Source organism: Chiloscyllium plagiosum, chromosome 1 (genome assembly GCF_004010195.1).
Source record: "Chiloscyllium plagiosum isolate BGI_BamShark_2017 chromosome 1, ASM401019v2, whole genome shotgun sequence".
Classification (NCBI taxonomy): Eukaryota; Metazoa; Chordata; class Chondrichthyes; order Orectolobiformes; family Hemiscylliidae; genus Chiloscyllium; species Chiloscyllium plagiosum.
The window spans coordinates 86,313,779-86,339,671 of record NC_057710.1 but is presented as its reverse complement, the minus strand read 5'-3'; the positions used below and the strand labels follow the sequence as shown (position 1 = coordinate 86,339,671).

Sequence of the window (25,893 nt, the reverse complement as noted above, 5' to 3'; positions counted from 1 at the left end):
CCTTAGGGCATCCTTGCCTGCGTTGTATGCAATAGTCAACATTGGCTGAGTAACATGAGTATCTGTTGGGTGGTATTCTCATGTGTGATGGTAGTATCCCTGTAGTATCAATGACCTGATATGTTTTACGGAGGTTGCTGTGGCAGGGTTGTGTGGTGTTGAGGTTGATGTTGTCCTGAAGGCTGGGTAGTTTGTTGCAAATAATGATCTAAGGTTTGGCGATTGTTTGGGGGTGAAAAGATGATCTTGGCGAGATGCTTATCCGACATGTATGCTCATGCCATCAGGAAATGCATTAATGCTGCACTTGCAAGGTAGTGCAGAATGTTTCTCAAGCACAACACTCTGGTTAGACTGAAAATGTGTTGCTGGAAAAGCGCAGCAGGTCAGGCAGCATCCAAGGAACAGGAGAATCGACGTTTCGGGCATAAGCCCTTCTTCAGCCCTTTTTCCTGCCTGACCTGCTGCGCTTTTCCAGCAACACATTTTCAGCTCTGATCTCCAGCATCTGCAGTCCTCACTTTCTAAGGAACAGGAGAATCGACGTTTCGGGCATAAGCCCTTTTTCCTGCCTGACCTGCTGCGCTTTTCCAGCAACACATTTTCAGCTCTGATCTCCAGCATCTGCAGTCCTCACTTTCTACTCTGGTTAGACTCTCAGCATGTGACTCTTATACCTTTCATGTTATTGCAGTCATTTGGTTTGTCTCCAGCATCACTTTATTTTTAAATTGTTCTAATTATCTCTGTCTAATTTAATCAGATTATAGGTCGTCCCTACACTTGTTAGTCAGCCGTTGACACTTTACACACACTGTCTGACATTTTTGCTGCAAAGACCTTTTATTCAGCCTGTCGACATTCCAATTCATAGTATTTGTAAGGTCTTTTGATCTCTGCCTACACATTTTGTGCCTGTGCTTCCCTCACCGGGGCAATGCTCCGAAAGCTTGTGATTTCAAATAAACTTGTTGGACTATAACCTTGTGCTGTGTGACTTCTGACCTTGTTCACTCAAGACACCATTGCCATTTGGAGGATTCTGCAGCTGTTGCTCATGCGCAGACATTGAGCCACTTTGCGGGATGGGCGAATGCGAAGAGGAATTGACGTAATGTGGGGCATGCGTAGACGGGACTTGTGGATGTGGGACAACGTCACAACGGGTGGTGGATAGTGGGGGAATGTTCCAATCAGGTGTCGGCAAGACGAACCAGGGGCCAATGAGAGTGCGGGCCGGCTCGCTCCGCGTGTCTGGCAAGGAGGCAGTGAAGGCTGTGCTTCCGCCATGGCAGCCGCCGATCGCTAAGGTTTTGTTGAGGGGATCGTGGCTTCGGCCTCTTATTCCGTGGTGACGGTTTCTTCCCCCTATTCCCCTCGATCATGTCTGCATGGTGCCGGGCTGCCGCTGTTTTCTGCCTCAGTCTCTGTTACATGGCGGCGGCAGCCGAGCTGCAAGAAAAGGATGAAGCGGCTAAAGCGGAGACCGGGCAGCAGGTGAGGCCGTGGGGGCTCTAGCGCCGCGGGCCCAGGATGCACCATGAAGGCGCTTGTGACAGCACGGGCGTGTGTTCCTCTCGTAAACCGCAAAGGATGTGGTCTCAGCCCCATTGCTGCCCGGCAACAATCCGGATCAGCCAAATCTGTATCAACAGTCAGCCCCTTGTTGAAAAAGAGAATCTTATTATAAAGTGCTGACACAAGTTAGGTTATAGGGCAATAGGGTTTACCGAATTCACATTGTAAATGTTCTGGAAATGTTGTTCAGTCAAACTGCTGGATTATCATTAGCATAAATATTTAAATATAGAGCAGAATTCAAGGGGAGTGTCCCTGTTAGCTAGCCAATCTTTTACCTTCACCACCTCTCTCTCCTCCCCCCCCCCGCTATCTGCAGCTCTCCCTACGCCCACAGTCCTGAAGAAGGGTTACACCCGAAACATTAACTTCTCCGCTTCCTGATGCCTGGCTGGCTGTGTTCTTCCAGCCTCCTGCCAATCCTTTATCCATGGCACTGAACTTTCATTTACATTATAACATTTTAACCTTGTTGAATAACTTCTGGAAATCTTAGTACATCCCTATGTCCCACATTACATATTATTTCTTCAGAGAGTTTTAATAAATTGGTTAAATATAATTTCCCTTCCACAGAATTACATTGACTCTGCTTGATTGCATAATTTTTTGAAGTGCTTTGCTAAAATCCATTTCATAATATCATCTTCCCTAATATCTATATTTTTAACGAATCCGTAGTTTCCTCTTTTAGAATCATATACTTTTAAGCACAGAAGGAGGTTATTCCGCTCATTGTACTGAGTCCTGAAAGAGCTACCCAGCTGGTTCCATTCTCCAGCCATATCACCTGAGATTTCTAAAATCATCATTTTCAAATATATATTCAGCTCTCTTCTATGGAATCTCCCTCTTTCACTCTCCTGCCAGTACATTCCAAATCTTAACAGCACTTTGAATAAAGAAGTTTCTCCTCATTTCCCTCCGAGCTTTCGTGTTGACAGTTTTTAAATTGTGATCCCTAATTACTGATATATCAATGAATTTACCCTGCCAAAATAGTTCATGCACTTTAAAAAAGCCTCTTAGTCTTCTCTGTTCCACTTACTATCTCTAATCTTTCTTTGTATCTAAAATCCTTAATTCCCAATAAATCATCTTTGCATACTCTCCAGACCTTTTAACATCCATCTGAACTCAGTAATCCACATGTGGTCTGACTAATGATTTGTAGAGGTGAAGCATCATAGAATCAGAGATGTACAGCATGGAAACAGACTCTTCAGTCCAACTTGTCCATACCGATCAGATATCCTAAATGTAGTCCCATTGGCCAGTAATTGACCCGTATCCCTCAAAACCCTTCGTATTCATACACCTATCCAAATGCCGTTTAAATGTTCTCATTGTACCAGTCTTCTCCACTTCCTCTGGCAGCTCATGCCATACATGACCCATCCTTTGCGTGAAAATGTTGTCCCTTAGGTCCCTTTTAAATCTTTCCCCACTCACCCTAAACCTAAGCCTCTTCCTTGCTTTTATACTGTATCTATTTATAAACTCCAGGATCCTTAACAACTGTCTTAACTTGCCTGGTCACATTCAGAGAATTTTGCAGTTGAATTCTGAGATCCCTCTGCAATTTTACTTCTCTCAAAGTTGTTCCAATGAGCCTGTATTGTCTAGTCCTAGTTCTTCTACCAAAATGCATTAGCTCACATTTCTCTGCATTGAAATTCATCTGCAAGATGCTCTGCCCATTTGGCCAACTTTGTTTTTTGGAGTCGTTGAGTGTCATCCTCACAATTCACTCTTCTTTCTAGCTTAGTATCATCTGCAAATTTAGAGATTTTGCCCTCCACACTCATCTCCAGATTGTGTATATAAATTATAAAAAGCAAAGGTCTCAACACCAAGCCCTAGGGAACACCATTTTGAACTTGTCTCCAGTCTGAGAAGTGCCCATCTATATATGCCCTCTGTTTCTTACATTTTAGCCAACCTCTAATCCTTTTTGCTAAGGTCCTATCAATCCCCAACATTTCTAATTTGCTAATAGTCCTGTCATATGGCCCTATATCAAGTTCTTTCTGAAGTTTAAAAAAAAACAATATCCACAGCACTACCCTTCTCCTCTGCCTGTGTGACCTTGTCAAATAACTCAAATAAGTTTGTCAAACACGACCTGCCCTTGAACAAACCATGTTGATTATCTAGTATTAATTCATTTTTCTTTGTGTACATTTACCTCACGCCTTATTATGGTCTTCATTAGTTTTCACACTACCAATGTCAAGCTGACATCTATAGTCGTCTTTGTTATCCTTTGTCCCTTAAACAATGGTAGCCATGATGTGGATGTGCCGGTGTTGGACTGGTGTGGACAAAGTTAAAAATCGCACAACATCAGGTTATAGTCCAACAGGTTTATTTGGAAGTACAAGCTGTCAGAGTGTTGCTCTTTCGTCAGGTAACTAGTGGAGTAGGATCATAGGACACAGCATTTATAGCAAAAGGTCACAGTGTCATATCTGGATGTGATTTATTGAACAAACCTGGATTGCTGTTAAGTCTTTCATTTTTTAGAATGGGCTGCAGGTTTTGATTCTTTAATATGCAAACCCCCCAACTTCTTTCAAACCAAATTCCCGTGATAACTTAAGATTTTCTTTTTTAAAGAAAGTGACATCTCAATTCAGACAATGCATTAAAGGTATGAGGTTAGAGTCTGTATGTATTCCAGTCTTGAGTCTGACTGGTTCAGTTTCCAAAGTAGGAACTTATAAAATGTCACATGGATTATAGAAAATAATGACTGAATATTAATGAATCAAAACCTGCAGCCCATTCTAAAAGATAAAAGACTTAACAGCAATCGAGGTTTGTTCAATATATCACATCAGTTTATGACACTGTGATCTTTTGCTATAAATTCTGTGTCCTATGATCCGACTCACTAGCTACCTGATGAAGCAGCAGCACTCTGAAAGCTTGTACTTCCAAGTAAACCTTTTGGACCATAACCTGGTGTTCATTTTTTAACTTTAAACAAGGGTGTCACACTTTTAACCCTCCAGTCCTGTGGGAGTAATCCTGTTCGGAGAAGTGAGATCACCAACTGTCATAACCCTACTTGTCCTGCAGGTTTCCGAAATCTGCCTACAAATACACTCTTCTAGTTTCTCCTCACTACTTGGAGATATACATTATTAACCAAAAAGATCACTGCCCCCTTCTTTTTCTTACCTCTAACCGTATAGAGTCATACAGAAACACTCTTGTGTCAAACGTGTCCACAGCAGCCAGATCTATAAATCTGACTCAGTTCAATTTAACAGCATTTGGTGTGTATCGCTCTAAACCCTTCCTATTCATCTACCCATCCAGAAGCCTTTTAAATGTTGTAATTGTACATGTCTCCAGCACTACTTCTGGCAGCTTTCTATGCATACAGCATCCTCTGTATGACAATGTTACCTCTCAGGTCCTTTTTAAATCTTTCCCCTCTCACCTTAAACTCTTTCCCCTGCGCCCCCCCCCACCCAAACCTAGAAAAAGAACTTGGCTATTCAGCTTGCCTATGCCCCTCGTGTTTTTATAAACCTCTGCTAGGCCACCCTCAGCCTCGCATACACCAAGGAAAAAAGCCCCAGCCTATTCAGCCACTCCCTATAACTCGATCCTTCCAGTCTTGGCAACATCCTTGTAAATCATTTCTGCACCCTCTCAAGTTTAACCGTATCCTTCCTATAGGAGAAAGTGAGGACTGCAACTGCTGGAGATCAATGTCGAGAGTGTGGTGCTGGAAAAGCACAGCAGATCAGGCAGCACCTGAGGAGCAGGAGAATCAATGTTTTGTGCCTGAAAAGTCGCTTTTCCTGCTCCTTGGATGCTGCCTGACATGTACTTTTCCAGCACCATGCTCTCAACATCCTTCTATAAGAAGGGCAACCAGAGCTGTAAGCCTTGTCAGTGTCCTGTACAGCAGCAACATAACATCCCAACTCGTGTACTCAAAAACTGAATCATTCCGGGTATATGATGGTATCTTTGATCAAGACTGCTGCACCAGCTTTTACTCACCTTTTTTGTATCTATCCCTTTTTGAATAAAACTGGTGCATTCTCTATTTCCAATGGAACTTTTCTTGAATTTAAATAACTATAGAAAATTGTTTAATTGTGTACTGGCAGGTATTTCTTTTGTTTTGTATTAGTACCCTTGTGGTTAACCCCTAGCTGCCCTCTGGGCAAGGGATGGGCATTTAATGCTGGCCCAGCCAGTGATGCCCTCATCCTATGAATAAATGAAAGTGCAATATTTTGAGACGGTTTGACAAAGGGCATTGTTGACTTCGTGATGATGTCACAAAATCTTCTACAAGTAAACTTTTCTCTCTTGTCTGCAGTAAAGCAGAGTGTTACTTGGAAAGTAACTTCTTTTAACCACCTTACATTCTGACTGTTCTGAGATTTATAAAAAGGTAAATTATATTAAAAAAAATCAGATGGCCAGCCCATCTTGTCAGAACAGTGCCAAAGAGAAAATGGTGATTGAGCCTAAACTTAAAGATCAATTTGGGATGTTGCCAAGTGTACACTGGCAAGATAATCAGAGGGTTAGATAGGGTGGACAGGGAGAGCCTTTTTCCAAGTATGGGGACGGCAAACACGAGGGGACACAACTTTAAAGTGAGGGGAGATAGGTAAAAGACAGATGTCAGAAGTAGTAAGGATATGGAATGCTTTGCCTGCATCGGTAGTAGATTTGGCAGCATCCAAGGAACAGGAGATTCAATGTTTCGGGCATAAGCCCTTCTTCCTGAAGAAGGGCTTATGCCCGAAATGTCGATTCTCCTGTTCCTTGGATGCTGTCTGACCTGCTGCGCTTTTCCAGCAACACATTTTCAGCTCTGATCTCCAGCATTTGCAGTCCTCACTTTCTCCTCGGTAGTAGATTCGCCAAGTTTAAGTGCATTTAAGTCATCATTGGACAGGCAAATGGACGTACATGGAGTAGTGTAGGTGGGATGGGCTTCAGATTAGTACGACAGGGCAGCGCAACATCGAGGGCCGAAAGGCCTGAACTGAGCTGTAATGTTCTATAAACTCCAGTAATGAAGGGCTGTGTGGACCCAGGATGGGAGAACAACCTCAGATGAGCTTCAAATGGGTACAGGGATTGTAACTTTGGAGCAGGTACAATTCTCGTGATGATGGGAAGGAGCCCTTTAGTGACCATGATGTCAAATGTTAGACTTCAATAGACAATAGGTGCAGGAGTAGGCCATTCTGCCCTTCGAGCCTGCACCACTATTCAATATGATCATGGCTGATCATCCTTAATCAGTATCCTGTTCCTGCCTTCTCCATTCGCATCTCTTTCCCACCACCATTGTGCCATTCCATCTCTGGTGTGGGCATGCAATGTGGGAATGGACACCACAAAATTGCAGCATTTCAGTTTGAGATGTCTAAATCTATGAACTTAATTCACTGCTTTTTCACTCTTGAATACATTGTGGTTACAAATAATGCTTGATGTGTGATGGTATTTGGCTTCCATATATTGGATTTAATGGTTCATCAATCTTCATTGTGGAGGATGACATGGAAAAAAAAAACTTACTCTACTTTTGATACTTCAGTATTGAAGCAGAGGTCAGTGTGGTGCTTTGTGAAGGCAGTTTTGCTGAAATTCTGTCTAAATGTGGCACTAATTTAACCAGAGACAAGTAAATCTCTATAATCTATTATGTGCATTTTTCCCTTTGTTACTATGAATCAGGTTAGGCATCCCAATCTTCTTTCAAATTGGATTCTCACATCCAGAGAGATCCATGGCAGGTACCAAAAAAAAACTTGAATGGATGTTGGTGCATTCTTGTACAACGTTTGAATACATTAATTTTCTATTAAATTGTAATTATTTAATGTAAATAAATGGGGCAAGCATCTTCCACACAATAGCTTCCTACAAGTAACAAGGCTGGCTTACCTGTTTTGGAGAGATTTACTGAGAGGGTAAGTTTGGCTAGGACCCAGAGAGACTACCAAGGCAAAACAGTGCAAATGCTGGATATCAGAAATGGGGAGAAAAAGTGCTGGAAATACTTGTAGCATACTACTCTTCCTGGAGTGTCAGAGGATGAGAGTTGACCTTATGGACGATTATAAAATCATGAGGGGCATGAGTAGAATGAATAGCCAAGGTCTTTTCCCTAGCGTAGGGGAGTACAAAACCAGACGGCAGTGGTTTAAGGTGAGAGAGGAAAGATCTAAAGTTATTACCATCTTAATTTATTCAGCTTAGGCAGAGGGTGGTGTATGTATGGAACGAGCTGCAAGTGGGAGTAGCGGAGATAGGTACAATTACAACCTTTAAAAGACTTCTGGATGGGTACGTGAATAGGAAGGGTTTAGAGAGATATGGGCCAAATGCTGGAAAACGGGACTAGATTAATATAGGATATCTGGTCGGTATGGACGAGTTGGACGAAAGGGTTTGTTTCTGTGTTGCAGCTCTGAGTTGGCTGGGCGGTTAGTTTGCGAAGCAGTGTGATGCCAACAGCGTGGGTTCAATCCCCACACCGGATGAGGTTACCATAAAGGACTCTCCTCAACCTCTTCCCACGCCTCAGGTATGGTGGCTCTCAGGTTAAACCACTGCCAGTTATCTCTGTCTATTGAGAGAACAGTCCTGTGGTCTGGTAAGACTGTGGCTACTCTCACACAAAGGTCCTCCTTCCTGATCTCTCATCTCTGTCCTGTCCCATCTCCATTGTTATCCTATTTACCACTTGCCACTCTTAAATAGCTTCTGAATAATTGGGGATGGGGAACAGTGCAGCATAGCCAATGGCATTCACATCCAATGAACGAACAATAAAAAAAAAATCACTTCTCCATCTTCTAATGGGGATTGGCCTTCCCAGACAAGACTATACACAACCTCAGGAATCACCTAATGGAACCTTATCTGAACTGCTTCCAATGCAGGAATGTCCCTCAAATAAGGTGACCAAAACATAAAATTGTATTCTAGGAGTTAACTCAAACATCATTTACAGTTGTAGCAAAACGTCCCTTTTACCTCCTGACAATAGTTTGTTATCTGTATTGATGACTTGGATGAGAATGTACAAGGCATGATTAGTAAGTTTGCTGATGACACTTAAATAGGTGGTATAATGAACAGTGAGGAAGGTTTTCAGAAACTGCAGCAGGACTTCGATCAGCTGGGGAAGTGAGTTGAGAAATGGGGAAGTGAGTTGAGAAATGGGGAAGTGAGTTGAGAAATGGCAAATGGAGTTTAATATAGATGACTGTGAAGTCTTGCATTTTGGAAAGTTAAGTCAAGGTAGGAGTTTCATGGTGAATGATAGGGCCTTAAGGAGTGTAGTGGAGCAGAGAGACCTTGGAGTTCAGGTTCACTGTGCTCTGAAAGTGGAGTCGCAGGTAGACAGGGCAATGGAGAAGGCTTTTGGCACACTGGTTTTCTTCAGTCAGGGATTGAGTATAGAAGTTGGTAAGTTATGCTGCCGTTATACAGGATGTTGGTGAGGCCGTACAAGGAGTATTGTGTTCAGTTTTGCTCACCTTGCTTTAGGAAGGATGTTGTTAAACTGGAAAGAGTGCAGAAGGAATTTACTAGGATGTTGTCTGGACCCGATGGTCTGAGATATAGGGAGAGGTTGTTCAAGCTAGGACTTTTTTCTTTAGCGTATAGGAGACTGAAGGGGCAGCCTGATAGAGATGTATAAGATCATGAAAGGCATGGATAGGGTGAATGCACTCAGTTATCTTCCCAGGGTTGGCGGAATCGAGGACTAGAGAGCATCAGCTTAAGGTGAGAGGGGGAGGAATAAAAGGGAACCTGAGGAGGATCTTTTTTGTTTACACAGAGGGGGTATGCATATGGAATGAGCTGCCAGCATGAAGTGGTTGAGGTGGGTTAGTTAACAACAATTAAAAGGCATTTGGACAAATAGGAAGGAATTAGAAGGATATGGGTCAAGTGCGGGGAAATGGGGTTAGCGTGGATGGATATTTTGTCGGCATGGACCAGTTTGGGCAAAGGGCCTGTCTCTGTGCTGTAGGCCTCTGTGACTCTAATGAAAGCCAACAATCCATATGCCTTCCTAATTACTTGCTTTCGCTGCATGTTGACTTTTGTTTGTGCTTGATGGAAAAGGGCACCTCTATCCCAATCTACTGTGGCATTCTATAATTGTCATTTAAATAATAATTTCCTTTTCTATTCTTCCTGCCAAAGTGGTCAACATTAGATTTTTCCACATAATGTTCCATTGACCAATCATTTTCCCAACTTTTTAGCCTATCTATATCCCTCTGCAGACACTTCATTTCCTCCTCCGATCTTGCTTTCCGATCTGATTGTCTATCAATTGTAATATTCCATCACATGCTGTTTGCTTGTGTAGTAACATTTTATATGGCACCTCATCAAATGCCTTTTGGAAATCCAAATACTGTATCACCCTGACCTCTGTTCTGTCCTTAAGTTATTAATGTTAATATCACCTATTCAGGGCAGTACAGGCCCTTCAGCCCTTGATGTTGCGCTGACCTGTGAAACCAATCTGAAGCTCATCTAACCTACACTATTCCATTATCATCCAGATGTTTATCCAATGACAATTTAAATGCCCTTAAAGTAAGTTATAGTTGATCCAGTTAAATTTATTGTCATTACTGACTTTCAGAAAGCTAAAGTTAAAGCAAGATTCAATGAAGTGATTGTATTTTCTTTCTTGTAATGATTGACATTATCTAATAGTAAATTGGTGCAAATTATCCCAATAAATCAGCTCATGATTATGCAGGTAGAGTTTCATTTGACATTTAATGAAACTGGAAAGCTTAAGTTAGAAGGTGCATGTTTGTAACATGACACTCTATAAATAATTATATACGACTAAGTAAAGATTAACTCCGAGGTGCCGGTGTTGGACTGGGGTAGGCAAGGTTAAAAATCACACAGCACCAGTTTATAGTCCAACAGGTTCATTTGGAAGCACTAGCTTTTGGATCACTAGCTATTTTTCATCCATTGACTTTCTGGAGCAAAACATGGTAGAGAAGGATGGTTGATACGGACTGCATTCTGAGCAGAAAAAAAACTATACCCTTGTAGCTTTATAAATGAAAGAAAGTGACTGTAAATGTTGAAGTATGATTATTTGTATTGTTCTGAGTTTGAACCAGGTAACCAGTGGATGAATTAATTAGATATTTGAACATTTTGGATTACTTGCCTATCAAAGATGAAACAATTTGTGCCTTTGGAACTGTTGTTACTTACCATTGGCAACAGCAGATATCTTGAGAGCGACACACCTGTTAGGCTGAAGGTTTGGATCTCTAGTTAGAATTCTTGGATGAAATTTGTGATGGCTATTGTCAGCTGTGGATGGTTTTTGGAAAACTTTATTCACTGAAGGGGCATATGGGCTTGATCAGGTTATAGAAAGGTTTGAGAAAATTCATGTTTAGTATCCCTGGTTCAGTGGCCTTCAAAATGTGGACTGAGCTGAAACAACACACATAGCTGGCTCCTGGTTTTAACTGTTGTTTGTTTCTTGGGGCAAGACTTACCCTTACAATCAGATGTTTGCTTCCTCGAAACACATCCTGGGAAACTGTAATTTCTTGTAGTCTTGACGGAATGAATGGGACATGGTGCAAATGGTGGAGGATTCGATTGCCAACTTTGCAATTTTCCAGATACCTGATAGGGCATAAGAAGACAGGGGACGAGTTAAGTTCTGAGTTTTGTGAAATAAGAGGTTCAGTTGAGCATGACTCAGATCAGATAAGAACTTTACAGTTAACAATGGGATGCTGGAGGTAAGGGTAATGGGTTAACAAGGTGGAAAAGCAGTCATTGTGTAGAGCCATTTAACAATATGAATCCAGTTAACAAGGTTAAGAACATTCATTGTATAACAGTAAAGGGCTTGGTCACTGCTATTGATACTCGTTGATTCTAACGGTCAATTAATATGTATGTTCCCTTATCTGGATGCTTCTCCCTATAAAATGACAATATAGTTCATTGAGAAATTGCTCTTCCAAAGTAGACTGTGAACTCATGTCTCTGTGCACATGGGCGATTGTGCTGTCTCCCTCCAAGGCCCAGAATAAAGGGGAAGGAGGTAAAACTATACTGTGTCTCTGAGTGTTTTGCTTTGACTGAGGGGGGAACGGGGCGATATATGCATCAGTACGCTGATCAGGTAGAATGAGAATGGAAACACCTTTGCTTCTGGTTATTAGAGCAAGAGACAAAATTTGTACAGTAATAATTGAATTTCCAGGAATATCAGGGAACAGTTTCATACATGATGCAAGTATTATTATGCAATAAATTGTCCAGTGGAGAAAGGCAGTGGTCTCAAATACAGGGCAACTCCCCGTATCCACGAGTCTAGTTTTCACGGTTTCAGTTACCTGTGGTTTACCATGGCCCGAACATATTATGGGGAACATTCCAGAACCAGGGTCCAGGAGGCTGCCGGAAGGTATGTTTCCCATTTAAATGAATGGGTTGGCACCTGTCCGTGGTTTCAGGCTTCCACGGTAGGTCTTGGAATGTATCCCTGCGGGTACGGAGGTGGGAGGCTACAGTATTTACAAAATTAAGACAGGTTGGGAAATGAATGAACTGTATTGGTACCACAATTTCAGTCCTCCGTGTTAACTTGACTCAATCAACTGTTATGATGGATAATAATTGCATGTTGACAGATTGGATGAAATGATCATCTGGATTCTCTAATGATGACAGTGCAAAAGGAATTAAGGATTGTAAAACTGCTAGTGTTCAGTTTGGTAGGAATAATATTTTTGAGATCGTTAGAGATGGATAACTCCTCGTATAATAGCTGGAGTAAGCCCTTTAGCAGCGTCAGTGCCCTAAACAGTGAGAGAACTATACAATGAGTAAGCCCATGAAAAAGGTGCAAGTATTTGGAGCATGATAAGGCAGTCAGTGGATTTGCAATTTAACCAATCTGGATGTTGTATCCCCTTAAAAACTACCCTGGAAATTTCCATTGATTTCACTGGACCAGCCATGTAATCACAATATTTACAAGAATTGGAAATTCTGCTATGTACTATCCTCCTGATTCCCCAAGGTCTGGTTGTCTGTTCTCTACAAGAAAAAAGTTGGCAGTGCTCCCTCTGCCTGCATCGGTTTAAAGTGACAATGTTCAAGGAGCTCAACAAAACCTCAGCAAAGCCGCTCACTTGTTTGGTACCCCTTCCACCAACTTGAATATTGATTCCACCCCACCATCAACACAGTGGCATATTGTGCACCATGTAAAAGGGGTGCTGCAATCATGCTTCCTTTGACAATATCTTCCGAACCTGTGATTGCTATCAACTAAAACATCAATAGCTGCAGATTCATATAAATGCCATCACTTGCAAGTTCCCTTCCGAATTGCCATTTTGGAACTATATTGCCATTCCTTCACTGTTAGTGGATAAAAATGTTGGAATTGGACGATATTAAGATCACTGCTCACTTTGCTACATCATGATGACCAAATTTCAAAGGTTGCAGATGATAGAAAACCCAATATGGTTTACAATGAAAAGAAGGATAATTCACCTAAGAACATCAACTGTGCTGCAATGGACTGGTGGTGTTTGAATTATAAGGACAGAAGTGTGAAATAATGCATTTTGGTTTGAAGAATGAAGCAAAGCAGTATATACTGAGTGGTATAAGTTTGAAGGCTGCTGAAACTGGGGGTGCATTTACACAAATTTGATGAACATTTTTCAAAGGTTGTTAAAACCAAGAATCGTATTTGCTTTTATTAATTGTTTCAATACAAAAAGCAAGATTCTTTTAATATACTGAGACACCATGTTCAATGCTGGGTACTGCACCTTAAGAAAGACTTTCAGAGAATGCAAATGAGATTTACTAGAATGGCGCCAGCGATGTGGAGAAATGGGCGACGTTGGGGTACTCTTTTGTGTACAGAAGGTTAAGAAGAGACTTGATAATGTTTTAAATAAAGTAAGGAGAATCTATATCCTTTTTAAAACAAGAAGTTAGTATTAAACACAGATTTAGGTTATTTTGGAAGAATCAGGTGACGTGAGGGAATTATTTTTAATACAATGAACTGTGGTGGAAGCAGACTTGGTAGTAATTTTGAGATGGCAACCGATAAATGCTTAATAGTGTACATATTTTTTTCTTTTTCATGAGTAAAGAAATTGGGACTGACTTAAACCGTCAGAGTCAGCACAGGTACAATGGGTTGAATTTCCTCCTTTCTTCTGACCTGCAGAGAATCTATAATTCTGTGCAAATAATTTAGAGGTTGTAGGTGTTCAGAGTGAAGATAGATCTTTGTGCAACAGTCTCATTTGGCATAATACCTTGTATAAGGTTTGTGGAAATTTTCCAAAGCATACAGACCAAGTATTACGCCAGAGGCTGCTTGTCATCAATGAGAAACTGCAAGATTTCACCACCATAATCACTCTGTAACATGGTGTCTATCCGGAAGTCTGTGGTGAGAGTAATTCTCTTAATCTATTTCATTAGCACAGTGAAAGAATCCTCGCCACAACATTGAGATTAAAATTTAGCCATGCTCAATGCAAGTACAAACATCTTATTTAAGTAACTCTGGACAAAGCCTGCTATAGTGTGGAATAAAGGTGAAACATGCACAGTTTCACGCTCACCATTACCAATGTGATTAGTAAACTACAGATCTATGTAATAGAAAAATCATCAAACCCACAATGCTTTTGAAAATCAGGATCATCTGCCGATCAGTTAGGAGCCCAGTGTCAAAACTTGGATGACATCTGACTCTATACGGATCCAGGAATGTCACCAAAAGAGAAAATAGGCATGTTAAAACAGTAAATAATACAACCACTCTAGTTAATATAATATTCAACAAGTTAGCAGAATGTGGATGAATAAATAAAAGGTATAATGATAATTAATGTCTTCCAAGTTCTGAATTTATTTTATGTAATATTAATACCTGACACTTTTTTTTTATGCAGAAAATATCTTCACCACATCCTATGGCTAATGTTGTAAGCGATCAGTCAGTTACTAAAACAAACCTGGGTTTCATACATGCCTTTGTTGCTTCCATATCGGTCATTATCGTCTCTGAGCTGGGTGACAAGACATTCTTCATAGCAGCTATCATGGCCATGCGCTACAATCGCCTCACTGTGCTCGCTGGAGCTATGCTGGCTTTGGGATTGATGACCTGTCTATCTGGTTGGTGACTTAAAACTTAACTAAAATGTACTTTTTGTACTGCTTGTACTTTTTAATTTGCCAGTAATGTACAAATTATTTCACATTAAACCAGCAAGTCTGATGGTTACAGTTATATAATTTGCTATTATCACATTCAATATGTGCATCCAATCTGCAAAATAGATTGAGTATTTATTCTTATGGTGTTGCTCAAAGTCAAAAGGTTGTAGGGGCAGATGGGAAGTGATCATCTTGCTGCAACAATCTCTTCTATCTCTCTGTTTAGTTCCTCCATTTCCATCCTGTTTATCTTATTGTTATCTGACACATTGGTCTCACTCTCTATCTCCAGCCTTCTCTCTGGGTCTTTAATGTTTCCCAGACTAAACTCTGCCAGTCTTCCTAGTATTGTAATAGTCCCACTGTGTTCCCCATTCTCTTCCTCTCTGTCTCCCCACCTCAGTCTATCAACTTTATGGAAATGTAGAGGTCAAATCAAGGCTTCAAGTTGCAGCTGCAGTAATCATTTTTTCCCTGTTTCATTTCAAAGCTGTGACTCTTTGGCATCAAAGTCAGCCTGAAACTTTAGAAGAATAAGTTGACCACACATATTTGGTTATACCTGTTGCTATCCCTATTTGTATTTTCTGATCCTGTATCTGAGACTATTTAGTTGTTGGTCCAGGTGGCCCTGGCATAGAATAGACAGAATAGAGTTAGTAAACCTTGGGTCTATCTGGGAGATCTCTTGAATACTCTTTAGTATGCAGGAATTAATCATTGGTTGTTTATTTGTGGGTGGCACTGTGGCACAGTGGTTAGCACTGCTGCCTCACAGCGCCAGAGACCCGGGTTCAATTCCCGCCTCAGGCGACTGACTGTGTGGAGTTTGCACGTTCTCCCCATGTCTGCGTGGGTTTCCTCCGGGTGCTCCGGTTTCCTCCCACAGTCCAAAGATGTGCTGGTCAGGTGAATTGGCCATACTAAATTGCCTGTATTGTTAGGTAAGGGGTTAAATGTAGGGGTAGGGGTATGGGTGGGTTACGCTTCGGTGGGTCAGTGTGGACTTGTTGGGCCGAAGGGCCTGTTTCCAAACTGTAATGTAATCTAATCTATAAAAAGAAATTTGTCCACTTTATGACATTGGAGTCCATAAAGGGCCAAATTCTGACTACGGAAGAATTTGAACCAATTGGCTAAATGACTACTTAATACTTTTTATTTGCAAAAAAGTATATAATTACTTGACCAGAGAATGCTATTTGAATCAAAATTGAAGGATAGCATGGTGACCAGGTATAATGCTTGTTACTAAGACTTTCAGGGCATTTTAAGGTCAGTGTAGCCATAAGTTAATAACTTAATCATGTATTTACAATGCTGTGTAATCATTAATTGTGTTTGGATTTTTTTCTGAATATTAAAATCTTACCTTTTAAAGACTATGGCAAAGTTGGATGCTCAACATCGTATTTACTGCTACATTCTTCAGCAATTTCTCTGGTTCCTTTTTTGTGATTCCTCTTGGCAGCGGATGTTCCCGAAGAATCAGGTCCCTTCTAACGGGAGTTTCCTCCAAATTGGTTTCTTCTGAACATGGTCACCCAGGTGTTGAGATATATGTTGCATTTCTTGAGGGAAGCCTCCAGTGAGTCTTTGAATCACTTACTTTGTCCTCCCCTCATCTGAATGTCACCCTTTAGTTGGGTAAAGGTGATTTGCTTTGGCCAGCCCACTGGAGTAGGTACTGGGTGACCATGGCCTTGATGCTGGTGCTGAAAGCTGCTTCCAAGATGCTGATGTTAGTATGCCTGTCCTGCCAGTTGATGGTACTTCTCAAGGGTCTTGAGGTGGCGTCTATCCTTTGTCTGAATTTCGGAACCCTACAAGTGAGTCAGGAGGAGGACTGCCTTATACACGGTGATTTTGGTATCAATGTAGATGTCATGGTTGTTGAAGACTCTCATGCTTAGGTGTCCAAAAGCATTGCTCAGATTGGATGCAGTGTTAGATCTTTGAATTGATGTCAACTTTAGATGGGATGTAGTTTCCCAACTAGGGGGAATCTACCACATTTGGGAGGGTTTCTTCATTGATCTTAATGGAGAGGTGGACCAGATCTTGTCCTGGGACACAGTAGAGTATTTGAGCCTTTTTGAGGCTGTGATCAATTCTATGGTATGCTTCTGCAAGGCTTGAAGACTGTCTTTCAATGGAGCAGAGAGGTCATTGACATCAGCATACTGAGGTTCAACAAGTGAGGTTGGTATTGCTTTTATTGTTGGATTTCAACTGGTTGAGGTTGAAAAGTTTTCCTGTAGGCTATGTCTATGCCACTGGGATATTTGTTCTTGACAACATGAGAAATGGTGGTGAAGGAGGTGGAGACAAGGGTGTGGGTGATGACACATCCCTGCTTGACCCCTGGCTTCACGTGGAAGGAATCTGTCATATGGCCATTCTTGACATGAAGGAGACGCAGGATGTTGATGAATTTTGCTGAATGGCCAGCTTTGATAGGGTGTTCCATTGCATTTCCTAATTGACTGAAGTCTTGGTTAGGCCGATGAAGGCATTGCAGCATTGTTGTTCCTGGCATTTCTCTTGGAGTTGATGAACAGTGAAAATCATGTCCAAAGTTCCATAGGTCAGAAGCCATACTGGCTTTCAGGAAGGGTTTCCTCTGAGACTGGGCGCAGGTCCCAAGGAAGGTGGAATGACCTTTCTGTGGATGGAGAGTAGGCAAATTCCTTGTAGTTCCCACAATCCACATTGGCTCCTTTCTTGAAGGCAATGATTGCAGCTTCCATGATATCTGCAGGAATCTCCATAGAGGAAGGCTGGTGTACAGTTTAATTCTCCTGAATGAAAGCTGTTACCCTGTAAATCCATAGCACTCCCACCCTAAAGTATGTCTCCTTGATCTCCAACCTCCTTTTTTTTTTGTTTTTGCAGACTTTTAAAATCCTCGTCGTGGTAGCTTTTAATTTCACGTTACCACATTTGACTACTTACCTGTGATGAAAATGGAAGGTCAACAAATACTTAGGTCTGGCCACATTTGTGAAGGTCTGGCCACATTACAGAAGAGGAAGTTTGGGAGGTCTTAAAGAATATAATGGTGGATAAATCTCCAAGGACAGAAACAGTTAGATATTAGGACTCAGTATGATCCTTCAGGACTGGGCAAACTTCAAAATATAATGTGTTTTCAGTAAGTGGGACAGAAGATGAAAAGGGAAGGCTTGTAATAATATGAAAAACAGAAGAGACTAAATGACAAAAGGTGCAACACCAATGGAACTTCATCAAAACATTTGTCTAATTTGAGAATTGTCTGATTTGAGAATCCTGAACAGCAGCTGTCTGTTAGCGAAGGGTATCAATAAAACTAATCAGTAAAGAAAAGCTAAACCACCAGTAGAGGTTACAATTTTAAATTTGTAGAACACTGATTTTAGAAGGCTGTATTCAGTTGAAAGATGAGATACATGAACAGTCCTTTAATATTACTGGAACATTGTAGCATGATAAGGACACAAAATATCAAAGTAAACCAAGTCAGAGAATTAAAATAACAGAATTATGGACTAGTGTCCCAGAAAGTGATTATGCATCCTATGTTTAGTCTTCCCACTGAAGAGGAAGTTAGACTGTGAGCAGTGAACGCAGTAACTAAATTGTAAGTAAACCTGGAGAAGTTATATAGTTTCACTTGGGAGGAGTGATTGAGTCCTTGGATGAAGAGAAGGAAGGGTGTGAGAGTTATGTGCTTTACATGCTGGAAGGAAGGAAGGAGATGTTATATTCCTGTTTTGTCTCTAACCATCTCTACCCTAATTTCCTTGCTATTTTTACCCCCTGTTTTGTCATTCTAATTTTTATTGTTGCCTCCTATTTTGGTACTCAGAGGCAATTATCTTTAAGATAATTTGCCAAAAGTCATTGTTTTTCAATTTGTCAAAAGAACTTAAATTTTTCCTGCTCCCCTATACCACTATGATTTATATCCTAAAGATCCCCTGTTTGAAAACTGTTCATTATTTCCCTGCTTTTGTATCTGCCACTGTCTTTGGACTAGATACTTAATTTGCAAATAAGGGTTTTAGATTTTTTCAACTTTTTTTCATTTGAATTAAGTTATTTTGTTGTTTGAGTTGATCCCTACGTTACCTACTTGCCCTGCTTCATTCAAGTGTAGATATACTGATGTATGAAGCAGTTCTGGATAAATTGTTGAAATTACTTCCCTATTACTTCATTTGTTACTTTATTCCATATTATCTTTGGGAAGTAAAATCCCTCATTATGGCCCTGCTATTTATATATTTTTCAATATATAGTTTTCCACTGTTTGATCTAGATTAATAGCTTCCTTTTGTTAATACATTTCAGCCATTTCACCATACCTTCTGCCTTCCTAGAAGTCTGGTTCTCCAATGGAGTGCTTCTTGGAATAAACCTCTGCACAGCAAAACCGGTGCACCATGTGTGTTGACAATGCCTTAGTTAGTATTATGACACTTCCATCTTTTGGATGAGAGAGCACCCCAACCCAGTCTGTCTGGTGGATGGAAAAGATTCCGTGACACTATGTTTAAGAACTAGAGAGAGGGTAGGACCTTCTTACAGTCTAAGGAGGTTGTCTTTGTGTTGAACCGCAGGAAATGGTAGAGATACTATATGAATATTTCACATAAGTTTTGACTGGGGAGACAGAAACAGAGTCTAGAGAATGCAGAGAAATAAATTTTGATGTTTTAAAACACTTCACATTACAGAAGCGGAAGTTTGGGAGGTCTCAAAGAATATAATGGTGGATAAATCTCCAAGACCTGATCTAATGTATCCCAGAATGTTGTGGGAAGTAAGGGAAGAAATTGTGAGATCCCTTGCAGAAATACTTGCATTATCCATTACTATGGTTAAGGAGGATAGCTAATGTTATACCTTTGTTTAAATAAGATTGCAAGGAGAAATTAGGGAACAACAGACCTGTGAGTCAGACTTTAGTATTGGGTAAAATGTTGGAGATGATTACAAAAGATAGGATTTATGGGCATTTACAGAGGTAAAAATTGATTAGGGATAGTCATTATGTTTTTTTTTTGTGGGGAAGATGGTGTCTCACAAACTTGATTGAGTTTTTTCAGGAAGTTACCAAAAAGATTGAGGGCAGTGCAGTAGACATGTATGTGGATTTTAGTAATGCTTTTGACAAGATTCCATATGGTAGACTTAATTATTAAATGCAGGTCATGTGGGATTCAGGGTGAGCTTGCCAGTTGGATATTTAATTGGCTTAATGGCAGAAGACAGTATTGGTGGGGGTTTGCTTTTTGGACTGGAGGCCTGTGACCAGTGGTGTTCCACAGGGATCGGTTCTGGGTCCTCTCTGTCATTAATGTAAATGATTTGAATGAGACATCCCTGGATACTATGTGCAATTTAGCATGGTCAATCCATCTAATGTGCACATCTTTGGACTATAGCAAGTATTGTCTGGTCAGTCTTGCTGTACGGTGTTTGTGGTTTATGCTGTGTGACAGCTGCCAGTTTGCTTCATTATAAAACAGTTACTACACTTCAAAAACACTTCCTTGGCTGTAAAACACTGAAATATCCGGTGGTTAGGAAAAGTGCTATAGAAATGGAAGTCTTTTCTTTCCTTTTTGCACCACTTATCCTCCATGTTGCTTATGATGGAGTTCATAGTGTCATTTGACTGTTAAATTCTGCTGTTCCTAACCTGATAAAACAGCTGTATTGTAAAATGTTCTGAATGTTCAGCAATCCCTAGATTCTGGGGCCATGAAGGGAATTGAGGGATGTGCTCGGAAAGTAGAATAGAGAAGCTCAGCCATGGTTTTGTTACTCAGAGGAGCTTACTCCTTTAATTTATGCTTGGAGCAAAATTTCTGCCAGGACCTGTTTTAATCTGTTACCTCTGAATTGATACATTTAAAGGGCTAGGCACGCATCAGATCATGTTCAGCTAGCACACTTTCCGTTCTGTACGGCTTCAACTCCCCGCACGTTGATGGTTGTGTTCTTGTGCACCCTGCTTTGTAGAGAAATCGTCCTTTAGTGTTGGTGATGTTACAGGGTAAAAAACAATGACTGCAGATGCTGGAAACCAGATTCTGGATTGGTGGTGCTCGAAAAGCACAGCAGTACAGACAGCATCCGAGGAGCAGTAAAATCGACGTTTCGGGCAAAAGCCCTTCATCAGGAATACAGGCAGAGAGCCTGAAGGGTGGAGAGATAAATGAGAGGAGGGTGGGGGTGGAGAAAGTAGCATAGAGTACAATAGGTGAGTGGGGGAAGGGATGAAGGTGATAGGTCAGGGAGGAAGGTGGAGTGGATAGGTGGCGAGTCTGTTTCAGGACATGGTTGAAGAGCTTCAGGGCAGAGGAAATGACCTGGGAGTTGCAGTGGGAGAGGGACTCCCTGAGATTCTTGTAGAGAGAGGAGGAAAACTTCGTCAAGGCAGGCATCCTTGCAAGAGGATTCGCAGTAGGGTTAAAATCAACTAGGCAAGCATATTATAGCCAACACACATTTTAAAAATTTGCACTTTAGGAGCAATGTCCCCAGTTTGTCAATTGTGTTACAGCAAATTTGTGTTAATGAAACGCACGTTATAGCAGAATGACATACTTTGTTAACAATCAAAAATAAAATCCCCATCATGACAGAACTATTGGAAGGATATAAAACCACACCCAGTGTCTTAATTAAAACTGACCTGAATAAATCAGTGTATCTGTGACTGAAAGATCCAAAGTTTAGACAGATTTGAGAGACAAATTACAATCTTGCTGTAATTGAATGGCAGAGTAGACGTGATGAGCAGAGTGGCCTACTTCTGCTATGTCTTATTGTTTAAAGTTATGTTTCTGAAGTAGCTCTTTAGAGTTGTTAATTTTGAAATTTTAATTGGTCTATCTTCAGATGTGACTCCATAATCTTCATGTTGACTGGAGGGAGTGGACAGTAGAAATAAGATGACACTAATTTGAAATAGCACCGTGGTCTTATGTTTTATTCTATTTTTCAGTTCTGTTTGGCTATGCGACTACAATAATTCCCCGGAAGTATACATATTATGTATCAACGGCACTTTTTGCAATATTTGGTTTCCGGATGCTTTGGGAAGGCTTGAAGATGAGTCCTGATGAAGGTCAGGAGGAACTGGAAGAAGTACAGGCAGAAATAAAAAAAAAGGATGAAGCTGTATGTATGATTATTGATAAACAGCAATATGCATTTTCAAACCATTCGATTGTAACTTTGATTTGGTTCTTAACAGGTTTCCTTGGCCAGAGTTTGAAAGGTATTGCAAAAGCACTGAAGGTGCTGAAAATCTGAAATATTAACAGAATCAGAAATGCTTAGCAGGTCAAGCAGCATTTGTGGAAAGAGAAACAGTTAGTTATGGTAAAAGGTATTAACTATGTTTTGTTCTCTACAGATCTGGCCTGACCTGCTGAGAAAAGTACCAATGGTTTTTATAATTATCTACAGATGATTATTATTAGAATTAGATTAGATTAGATTCCGTACCTTTGGCCCAACAAGTCCACACCGACCCTCCGAAGAGCAACCCACCCAGACCCATTCCTCTAACTAATGCACCTAACACTATGGGCAATATAGCATGGACAGTTCACCTAATCTGCACATCTTTGGACTGTGGGAGGAAACCGGAGCACCCGGAGGAAACCCACACAGATGCTGGGAGAATGTGCAAACTTCACACAGGCAGTTACCCAAGGCAGGAATTGAACCCGAGTCCCTGGCGCTGTGAGGCAGCAGTGCTAACCACTGAGCCACCATGCCACCCCTTCTACTTAAGGATATATTTAATTGGCACAGTGAAAGGTCACTGGTTTGGTTCCTGTTATGAAAGAGTTCTGTTTTGTTTAGAAGAAATGGGCCTATACCCTCTGGAATTTAGAAAATGGAGGGGTTTTGAAACGTACAAACTTCTGAAGGGACTTGACAGGGTGAATACTGAAACTAATTGTTTCCCCTGGTTTTGTAGAATGTGAAGATACAGTCTTAGGATAACAGACTGATTGATTGTTTAGGACTGTGATGAAGAGAAATTTGTGCACTCAGAATTGTGAATCTTTGGAATTCTCTATACTACAGGATTGGGGATACTATACTGTCAAGGCTGAGTTTGCTAGATTTTTGATTTCTCAGTGGCTGTAGGGATATGGAAATTGGATAGCAAAGCGGACTTGAGGTAGAAAGTCATCTTGCTGAGTTGGCACAGCAGGTACGAAGAACAAATTTCTTATAAGGTATCAGCATTTGATAGTTTTCCATATCCAGAAATTTCTTATTTTAAGCATTATTAGATCTGACTGCTTGGACTGAATTGGCTAACATGACTACATAATGGATCCTCTGCTCCATTGCAGAAAGGACTTCCCATTTTAAATGGGAGGGTTTTTTTTAATGGGAACACTTCGAGCAGGTTGTCTGCATCACAAACTGAGAATAGATTGAGATTCTTATTCAAGGCTTGCAATTATACCAATGTTTCCAAATCAGTGGTTGCAGAACCAGATGGGGATTGTTTTGTTTGAATATCTGAAAAAACAATAGTGACAAATATGGTTGTGATGCATGAGCAAATCAGGAAAAGACATTTACACATGTTAGAGGACATGGTAATAAGGATTGGGGTGGTTATTAAATTTAAAAATTTAAGAATTTATGCTTATATACCTCATAAGATATAGGAGCAGCCCATTGAATTTGCTCTGCCATCTGATCATGGATGATGTGTTTCTCAACTCAACTCTCCTGCCTCTCCCTGTAACCATTGATCACCTTCAGTGTAGAACCTACCTAACACTGTTTTAAATGCCCTTAATGACTTGGTCTCCACACCCCTCTGTGACAATGAATTTCATAGATTCATTACCTTCTGGCTGAAGGAACTCTTCCTTATCACAATTCTAAAGGGTCATCATGTCACTGAGGCTGTGACCCTGGATCCTAATCTCTCCTACTAGTGGAAACATCATCTCCATGTCCATTTAATTAAGGTTTCTTGATATTCTGTAAATTTCAATCAGCTTCCTCCTTCATCCTTCTAAATTCCATAGAGTACAGACCCAGAGTTCTCAACCGTTCCTCATGAAAAGCCGCTCACTCCCAGGATCATTCTTGTAAACCTCCTCTGGACCCCCTCCAATGCTGCACATCTTTCCTTGGATATGGAGGCCAAAACTGCTCACAATATTTCAAATGTGATCCTTGTACAGCCTCAGCAGTACATTTCTGCTCTTGTGTTCTATCTCTCTTGAAATGAATGCTAGCATTGCACTTGCCTTCGTAACTGCCTAGTCAACCTGTATGTCAACCTTAAGAGAATATTGAACTCGGACTCTGCAGTCCTTTTGTGCTTCAGATTCCAAAGTCTTTCCCTGTTAAGAAAATAGTCTATGCATCTATTCTTCCTACCAAAGTGCGTACCCTCACTCTTTCCCACATTGCATTCCATCTGCCAATTCTTTGTCCACTCCCCTATTCCATCCAAGTCCTTCTGCTTCAACACTGCCTGTCCCTCCACGTATCTCGGTGTCATCTGTAAAGTTAGCAAATTTCAGTTCCTTCATGCAGATCGTTAATGTATAATGTGAACACTGACCCCTGTAGAACTCCACTGGCTGCCATCTTGACAATAACCCCTTAATCCCACTCTCTGCCAGTCAGCCAGTCCTCTTATCTGTGCCAGTACCTTGCCCTTAATACCATGCGCTGTTATCTTATTTAGCAGCCTCCTGTGCAGCACCTTGTCAAAGGCATTTTGGAAATCCAAATAGATCACGTCCTCTGTCTCTCCTTTGTCAATTGTGCTTGTTAACCTCTTCGAAGAATTCTAAAATGACCTCCCTTTGATGAAACTGTGCCGACTCTCACCTGTTTTACCATGCACTTCCAAATTCTCTGCAATCTCATCCTTAATAATGGACTCTTAAAATCTTATGAGCAACTGAGTTCAGGCGAACTGGCCTATAGCTTCCTATCTTCTACAACTCTGTCCCTGACTCCCATGATTTCTGAAATATGCCAATGTCTCCACAATCTCCTCAGCTATCTACTTCGGAGCTATGGGGTGTAGTCTGTCCAGTCAGGGTGATTTAGTCAGACCTTTCAGCTTCCTGACCACCTGTCTATTAATGGCCACTATACTCACCTCTGCCTCTGACTGTTAAAGTTCTGGTAAGCTGCAGGGTCTTTGAAATCAAAATATTACAGGCTCTTTATAGAAGCGATTATAAGGCAACATTTGACACCAAGCCAGATTAACAGTTGGGGAAGATGAAAAACTAGAATACTTGGCTTCAGGAGTAAGTTTTCAGGAGTGAATTGAAGGAAGAAAAAAAGGGTCGGGGAGGAATTTTAGAACTCCAGGGCCTGGTCAGCAGTAACAGAGCATTCAGTCATGCAACAGAGAGCTTTCTTTTAAGTGAAATGCTAAAGTTATTACTCCTGAATGTTACCATCCAGCTGATTATAAAATGTAATTGTTTAATAGTCAATAAGCAGACCTCCATCTTCAATGACAATAGTTGTATTGTGATGGGCATTCGGTTATGTCAAGTGTTGCATGGTATGACTCCGGAACTCCTGAGGTAGCTTTTGCAGCCCGAGAAGGTGCAGGATTTGATCTTTTCTCTGGACCCTTCTCTTGTCAAACAGAGCCTGTTGATTCTGTTTGCTTCTTCCCATGCCTCCACCAACACATCCCCAAAAAAAGAGCCAGCCTCGAGAGATCATGGCCATCAGTGACTAACCCAGACTACTGGGAAACAATGAGGAGAAAGTGAGGTCTGCAGATGCTGGAGATCAGAACTGGAAATGTGTTGCTGGAAAAGCGCAGCAGGTCAGACAGCATCCAGGGAACAGGAGAATCGACGTTTCGGGCATAAGCCCTTCTTCAGGAATGGGGAAAGTTTGTCCAGCAGGCTAAGATAAAAGGTAGGGAGGAGGGACTTGGGGGAGGGGCGTCGGAAATGTGATAGGTGGAAAGAGGTCAAGGTGAGGGTGATAGGTCAGACTGGGGTGGGG

At 41.1% G+C, this 25,893-nt stretch overlaps 1 protein-coding gene across 1 annotated transcript in view; it reads left to right on the top strand.

The window, feature by feature from the left end:
• Window positions 1-1,216: 1,216 nt before the first annotated feature.
• tmem165 (transmembrane protein 165) overlaps window positions 1,217-25,893 on the top strand; it is a 30,471-nt gene continuing 5,794 nt past the window's right edge. The window contains exons 1-3 of the mRNA XM_043690738.1: window positions 1,217-1,497; window positions 14,592-14,817; window positions 21,860-22,035. Coding sequence (XP_043546673.1) covers window positions 1,384-1,497; window positions 14,592-14,817; window positions 21,860-22,035 — 516 coding nt within the window. The 5' untranslated portion in view covers window positions 1,217-1,383. The remainder of the gene's footprint in view (window positions 1,498-14,591; window positions 14,818-21,859; window positions 22,036-25,893) is intronic.